The sequence below is a fragment of the Gopherus flavomarginatus genome, chromosome 1, assembly GCF_025201925.1.
Source record: "Gopherus flavomarginatus isolate rGopFla2 chromosome 1, rGopFla2.mat.asm, whole genome shotgun sequence".
Taxonomy (NCBI): Eukaryota; Metazoa; Chordata; order Testudines; family Testudinidae; genus Gopherus; species Gopherus flavomarginatus.
In genome coordinates, this window is record NC_066617.1 from 236,255,259 (window position 1) to 236,263,586 (window position 8,328).

The 8,328-nt window shown below is 40.4% G+C and overlaps 1 protein-coding gene across 1 annotated transcript; it reads right to left on the reverse strand.

The window, feature by feature from the left end:
* Positions 1-222: 222 nt before the first annotated feature.
* Positions 223-882, reverse strand: LOC127056724 (claudin-34-like). The gene has a single exon (XM_050964942.1). It carries the CDS (start codon positions 859-861, stop codon positions 223-225), a length of 639 nt encoding a protein of 212 aa, XP_050820899.1. The 5' UTR covers positions 862-882.
* Between the last annotated feature and the right edge of the window lie 7,446 nt (positions 883-8,328).

Genomic DNA, 8,328 nt, shown 5'->3' on the forward strand with positions numbered 1-8,328 from the left:
CTTGATAATGTGTGGCAATTAATAGGAGAGTTGTTTTATGTGCAAACCACTAACCATGGCCTTTACTGGTATTCATCTGGTTTGAATACCCAAATATGAATGCCACTGTAAATTAGAATAAGATCCAGATAAAGCCTTAACATACAGTTCCTGGGTCATTATATTTATATTTTAACTATGCTCCACCTGTCTGGCACAAAGTTCAAGTCTCTGTTATCAGGATTACACCTTAGCATTTGGGGTGACAGGAAATCTGTAAGAAAAAGAGAAAGTCGCACTCATCAGCAGCAGGATGGCAGATATAATCCCAACAGGAATAGCAGCACCAACTTCCTGAGTTACTGGGCTGGAAGGCATGTAGAAAGAAGGGGGAAAGGAGATCGTTTGGTTGTGCACTACAGAATAGAAATTCCAGCTCACTGGAATTAAGACACAAAGACCTGCAGCTAGGTACAAGAATCCAGCCACTAGAAAAAAACGGATGATCTGAGTTTTGTAAAGTATTCCCATATAAATACTTCTCAGAGCAAATATAGTGGAAGCCATTCCCAGTGCACCAACGACCATGGCAATCAGCAGGAGGCCCTGAGCAACAAAAATTGCATTAGGGATAGAGGTCTCATAGTCATTCATTTTATGACAGATCTGTTCTTTAAGGTCAGAGGAAACGTGGAGGTAACTGATGAAGCAAACTTTCCATATTCCCACCCATGCAATGCCAGAGGAAATGATGGTGGTGTTGTCCACATGCCATACTCTCCATTCCACAAGTCCCATTGAAATCGTGCATAAGATCCAGCCTGTTGTACCAAAAGCAAAAGCAGCTAGTTGGAGGTGAGAAGTGCTTACTAGGGAGGTCATGATCTGGAGATCTTCAACAAATGTCAAAATTCTGTTGTGGGCATATTAGCCATACAGACAATTGCAGAGGCACTGAAAAGAACCACAATATATTATTATGAACATGATCATATTAGTTTGTTTGTTTGTGAGTGTATGGATGTATGTACGTACATGTGAGAGAGTATACATACAAAGGAAGTATTGTAGTCTCCTTTCCTTAACCATGGTGAATTTGTGAAGATTAGTGTTTATAACTGAATAACATCAAGATTTTCTTTCAATTCACTTTGTTGTATTGGGGATGGGGAGGAAATGTCCCATATTGGCAAGTATTATAGGATTTATTTTACATTCCTAAACCAAAAAGAAATCTTCATGTATTTCCCAAGGTTATTTTCTCCATTGGTGCACATTGTGATTCTAGTATATCTTACAGCCTTGAAGTCTGAAATCCTCTGTTTACCCACAGAATGCAGGCAATGATCCTGCAAGCTTCTTCATTCAACTTAGAGCTGAAGAGTTCAACATTAGACAAACTGAAAACAAGAGATCTGTAAGCATCGACTTCCCCATTCGTCCCCATTAAGATGAAGGCTGATGGTGAAGATTTAAATGTCAGCATTTATAATGATTAAACTGAGAATGTTTTAGCAGTATTCTTGGATTGAGGGTAGATTTGGGACTGAGTAGAATATAATCCTTTTCTCTGTTCTCCACATCTACATAGTGGAATAACATTCTCTAGTGTCTTAGATTCACAAATGGTGACTCATTATAACCCACCCAGCTTCCTCAGTTCCAGTCACCATGGGATAATAGTGGAATATTTCAGTCTTTGGCTCATATGCTGAGCTTACCAAAAGCAAGCAAACTAATCATGCTGATTGGTTTTGTCATGCAGAAATTTTTTTGACCAAGAACTGGGCTGAGACCCGCAACTGTTTCACATAGGCTTTCAAATAACTATAGCAATGATTCATTGCCACTAATGATTATAGGGCTTGAATTTAATTTATTACACAGACCTGACAGGCGATATACATCTTTAAATCCCATGAACTATCCATTCTCCCATCTCTTCCATCTTTTAATAATAATCCAGATAAATTTAGTTTATAAACTGGTGGTTTGATTCAAGAAAGACAATATATTAGGCCAAATTTTTATCTCACAACAATAGGTAGATCTACAGTGAGGGGTTTTGAATGTTAACACATATAACTTTTCTATATATTTAACTTTTTAGAATTTCACAGATATATCCAAGCCATATCTAGCTAGCTGCTATTCCTTACAAATAGTGTAGCTGAGGGTATAAATTGTCTAAGATCTTTTTGGAAATCTTGGGTAGAAAAATCCAATAGTTAGTCTCTTTATCCAATAATATATAGTAGGTCTGAACAAAAACATTCTTTCTTGACATACTGGTATGTTGTATACTTACTTCAGCATTGAAGATAATTCCAGAGAAAACAGGATAGCTAAGGCAGTTTTGGGGCACAAGCTAGATACAGCATACTCCTCAGTCTGATCATATCAGCTTCCACTGTACTTCTGTATTTCAGACAGATTCCAGAATCTCCATTTCCTGTGGGAAGAAGACAATCTCCATACTGCAAATGTATATTTAATCAATTGTCTGGTGGGGGAGAAGGGAATTACTCTGGCAAACCTACCTATATTTTTATCTGCTCAAAATGCATTACATTAATACAGGCTCTTCAATCTGGTACATTATTTAATCATCTATTTTATAGGAATCAGTAATTAATAGCTGCTAATAACCACACGGGTACTATGTCCCCATGAGGAATTATAGATGATAGCCTGTTTTCTGTCTTAATTTCACATCTACGAAGTGCAGCTATTATATTTGTCTAGCACTGGGAGCACTGCATATAAAATTTTCACAGTTGACTTACCTCTGCTCAATTTAAGTGAGTTGATGCCAGTAGGAACAAAGATAGGCCAAAGCTGAACACTTTTGAAACTCCCACCCTTTGAGCATAGCTCAAAACTCTATATTTATAAACCACTGGTAAATAACTACTCTGTTCATCAGCTGACTACTACCAGGTAGAGCTGGAGAATTTCACAACCAAGTCGGTGTCACAAAATGTCAGAACTCATTAGAGAATAGTCTCATCTTCATGCACTTGGATTTACCTGTTCGTTTTCTTGTTCAATTAAATGAGACTAAACCCCTTGATCAGTTTTTCTCAAACTGGAAGCATCGGCCAGTAAGTCCCTCGCCCCATGCCGCTTCCCACTGCCCCCATTGGCCTGGAGCAGCGAACCGTGGCCAGTGAGAGTCATGATTGGCCAGACTTGCGGACAGGGCAGGTAAACAAACCAGCCCGGCCTGCCAGGGGCTTTCCCTACACAAGCGGCGACCCCATTTTGAGAAACACTGCCCTTGATTTTTATTCCCACTGCCAATCAAACGAATCCACATTTTAGCTTAGCATGGAAGAGACACAAGAGGGAATTTTTAAAAAATCAGAAAGTCTGATTTGTAACTTTTCTTTCTTTCCTTTTTAAAGATTGATTTTATTGAAACTCGGAAAAATGTTATTTGAAATTTAAATTAAAAAAGAAGGGAGGATTTACAGCAAGATCCTGAAATGCACTGGGACCCATTGGATTGTTTGAGGATGGCAGAGATGTAGTTTCATGTTTCTAGGATGCTCAAAAAGGAAAATTTTGCAAATGGCAAAAATGTTGCTTTCTCCATTCCCTGCAGGTTGGGGAGCCTTGAAATCCCGGTAAGCAACATGAGGTTTTTTCCCATTAATCAAACACTTTCAAAGTTTGTTGAGTGAAATATCATTGACCTGCAGAGGGCATTTTGCTTTAAGATTTCACTGGGTAGTCTATGACTCAGCAAATAGACAAAATGCATTGACTTGTATGCAATGCCAAGGAATGTATTGTTGGCTTGAACTGCTGTACAGTACATTCAACTGCCTTTATAGCATTAATCTTAATATCAGTTTGGGATTTATCTATCGTGTTCCAAAATTACACAGCAAAATTCTGACAGAACAGTTGGTTAGACCAGTGTATAACCTTTGGTTCCCCTGCAGATATTCCCCTAAAACACCTAAGGGAAAAACTGGAAGCTCAGTTGCAGTTCACATTTGGATCTAGACTGGATAAAGTACTAGCAAAATATACTGTAAGGAAACAATCCAACACTAACAGTAAGATGAACTACATGACTTATTGGACTGTTTCAGTCTCTGATTTCTGTGACTCTATGAATATTGGGAATTAATAGATTTAGTGCAGTAAAACTATCCAACTGTAGTATGATAATACAACATAAATAACTATGAAATTCCCTGATAAAACCAAGACAAAAGCTCCTCTGAGTATAGGGCCAGATTAATGCATATCCACTATAGAACTGTGCCTAAGGTACCATCTTATGTATTTTTTTAAAGTATTTTTAATACAAAAAAAAAAGAGAAGATACTGCAACATTCCCCTGAGTCTGCAGTAGAAACATAGCTCAGAGAGGGATGAGATCTTCTGTGACTCTGTAGCTTTTAACTCCAGAACACACAGCTCTCTGGGGCCCCACCAACGCCATGCTAGAAGAGGTAGAAGAAGAGTGCACCAGTTGCTCACATACAGATTTGACCCAGCTACTAGGGAAACTACCGTGGGCCCTCCCTGCTGCTGAATCCTGCCTTGCTGAGGGGCAAAGTGGGCCTTCCTGTGTCCACTTCTAGAATGACCAGTTCCAGCCTTAACTATGGAGTCACTACCAGGCACCTCCAAAATTATACAAAATGCTAGTGGCTACCAGTGTATGATGTCATGGTTTCTGTGAGGATTAGTTTTAGAGAAGGAATCTTTCGGAGAAGGGAATGTGGTGAAAAGAGGTATGAAGTTTATGTAGGCCAGCAGCTACGTCAAGGTTCCTTCCCCACTCTGAACTTCAGGGTACAGATGTGGGGACCTGCATGAACACCTCTAAGCTTAACTACCGCTTAGATCTGCTTTTGCTGCCACCACCCAAGTAGTTTGAGTCATTTCAGAAACTGTCTTCTCCCCCACAACCTTTCCCTCCCTGGGTAGACTTGAGAGACTCCTCCATCAATTCCCTAGTGAACACCGATCCAAACCCCTTGGATCTTAAAACAAGGAGGAATTAATCATTCCCTCCTCCCCTTTCCCCCCAGCAATTCCTGGTGAGTCCAGATCCAATCCCCTTGAATCTTAAAACAAGGAAAAATCAATCAGGTTCTCAAAAAGAAGGCTTTTAATTAAGGAAAGAAAGGTAAAAATCATCTCTGTAAAATCAGGATGGAAAATAACTTTACAGGGTAATCAGATTCATAGAGCCCAGAGAAACCCCCTCTAGCCTTAGGTTCAAAGTTACAGCAACCAGAGGTAAAATCCTCTCAGCAAAAAGGAACATTTACAAGTTGAGAAAACAAAGTTAAAACTTATACACCTTGCCTGGCTGTTACAAGTTTGAAATATGAGAGACTTGTTCAGAAAGATTTGGAGAGCATGGATTGATGTCCTGTCCCTCTTAGTTCCAAGAGAGACCCCCTCCCTCAAAAAAAACCAAAAGAAATAATAAAAAAAAAAAAACAAAGAGCACAAACAAAAGCCTTCCCCCCACTAAGATTTGAAAGTATCTTGCCCCCTTATTGGTCCTTTGGGTCAGGTGTCAGCCAGGTTACCTGAGCTTCTTAATCCTTTACAGGTAAAAGGATTTTGGTGTCTCTGTCCAGGAGGGATTTTATAGTATTGTACACAGGAGGGCTGTTCCCTTCCCTTTATAGTTATGACAAGCTGCTACTCACTTCATAGTTTACTGTTGTTTTGTCTCTTACTAAGTCCTTCATTTTTTGCTTCACTGGGACATTATCATTTCATTAGCATGTTGCATCGAGCGCTAACTAAATAGAGCAGGAGTGAGTAAATACGAAATGTAAACTTGAAAGCACTGGATGGAGATTTGTAAAATGGTCTATAGAAAAAAGAGAAGACAGCAGCAAGATGATAGGAGAGGATATATTTAAGGAGTTTGCCTGAATGAAGAATCCCAGTTAATCCTACTGTCTGATTGCCTATTCTAGTCAAAACATTGCCTGGTAACTATTGGCTTAGAGAAGATGAGAGGTGAGCAAAACCACATCCCATGCCCTAGAGGGCCATGGTTTTCCTCCCATCAGTTACAAGTGATGGAATGAGAGATCTGGACTTATGGTGAAATCCCTTCAACTCTGGTCTTGCAATTTGTGTGAGTGAGAGTGAAAGAAGGCTGCTGTATGAACTGCCATTTCACTGTATAGTTTCATACAAGTTTCTTGTATCTCTCGTGCCTAAGAATGACACTTGTAATAATACTGCAATCATTCAATAAATAAACCTCCTCTGTTCTTTGACAGAGGTAAGATTTGCTGTCATGGCCATGTGTGTGCTACAGTTACAAGCGTGGAGAACAAACAAAACTGCAACCCTTCCATAATGCACTCTGAGACTAGGTACATATTGAAAGTTGTCTTTCTTGTCACTTCATTTATTCTTTCAGATCACAAAGGACTAAGTGACAAACTCTTGTGGCTGTGTTACTCATTCTCAGCTCAGTGAAACAAATAGCAGCAAACCTGTTTCTATTTTGAGATCAGTGCTACATAGTGGAGAGCTATTTCTAATAACTCTTTAACACCCTAGTCTACATTCATTAAGTGAGTTGTCCAATCTGTTTAAAAAACCCCTCCTATCTACCCACAGACAAACAGGTTTGAACAACAACACGTGAATGAAGGAAGAAGGAGCCAAAAGATCTTACAGTGGCTGATAGAAACTGTTATTTTATTTGTGCATTAAATGTTGTTATTGGGGAGATCTTAAAAAGTTCTGGGTCCTGAAGTTCAAATGCTTAGTTCAAACTCTCTCCTTCTGACACACTACTCTCCATGTAGCAGGCTCTTGCTTCCTTCTACTCTCTTCTTACAATGGAAGAAGTCCCTGCCTATCCTGTTCTTTGGGAGGTGGCTGGCAGAACTTCTCACTCATCTCCAGTTTCTGCAAGGGGCAGTTTGATGAATATACAGTATGGAAATCCTTCTGTTCCTATTGTCATGGCTGCAGAGCTACCTGAGGCTCTGACCCCTTCTCTGAATGCACACAACTCAGATATGAGGCTTTGTTCCGGTGATTCCCTGGGGTGGAATGATTCTTCCACTCTTAGACCAGGTCCTGGACTACAGCACCTTGTGGCTCAACTGGGCTTACCCCCAACTGGGTTTGGTTATCTGTGGTTCTTCTCTTACAGAGCTTGTGGCCGGTGGTGAATAGTGACCCCAAACAGCCTTCTTAAAACAAGGTGCGGTTTAGTCTTAACAGAAGGAACAAGACAAAGCGTAGCAGAGGTTTTTAGAACAATAAAGCATCTATACTCATGTCCATTGTACCTAAACACAAATCCCAGACCCCTGCTTTCTGGAAGGTCTTGGTCTCAGAATGTTTCCCAACAGTCTCTTCTTTTGAGGAACAGCCTTTTTAATCCAACCAAAATTCTCTGTTCCAGTTTTCCCGGCTTGGATCCCCTCTGTGGCTGCCAGTTGAGACCCTTTCTCCCTTGACACACTGTCCCGTGAGCTTAGCAGGGTCAGAGGTGGCACTTCACAAAGAATGGCATAGACACTGTCCCTCCAGTGTGGGTAAATGTGTGTTTCTCTGAAGCCATTGTCCTCCTTCCTAATTGAATTAACCTGTTGTAGTCATACATCCATCCTGCTTACAACATCCAGACAAACAGAACATATAATAGTCACAAATTGTTATAGAGCAGTTTCACATCCATCACACCTATGTTCCGCCCCGCTCTGGGATTATGCTGTGATGGGACATCATAACTTCTCTGCCCGTTACTGCTTTTCTTTCTGGTTAACATTTAAAAACTTTCTGCAGTCAGCATGGCCAGAGCACCTGCTTCAGGAGTTTGAGGGCAAGAAAGTTCCTTATGAAAATATTTCTTAGCCTGAGAAAAAGATTTAGGTTGGTTATAGGATGAGCAAAAACTCAGGATTTCCATATTCACTAGTTTGTTGATCTCCTAATTTACATTCAGGGGGTTGAAAAGACTGATTTCTTTTCTCCTCTCTAAATCTTTCTATTTTAGGGTTGGTTGTTTTGTTTGTGTTTGAATGAGGAAATGTTGTGGCCAGGAACAATGTGGCATGGTTAATACTGCCTTGAGTAGAAAAGGCAGGTGCTGTTGAGAATTTTCACACCCAGCTCTGCCAGGGTATCTTATATAGCCCCTGGCTTTTTTGAAGCTTCTCCGAAGCAGCTCCCACAGACAACATCCCAGATGCGGCAGCTGGGGAAAAAAATGAGACAGCAAAATGGTTGCTTGCTAACACTGAGAAGGTATTCTTTCAGGAGCCTCTGGAAAGAACCCCAGGACCGCAAAGGCCTGCCTAATCTGGGCGACACAGAAAGAGGCCAGGAATG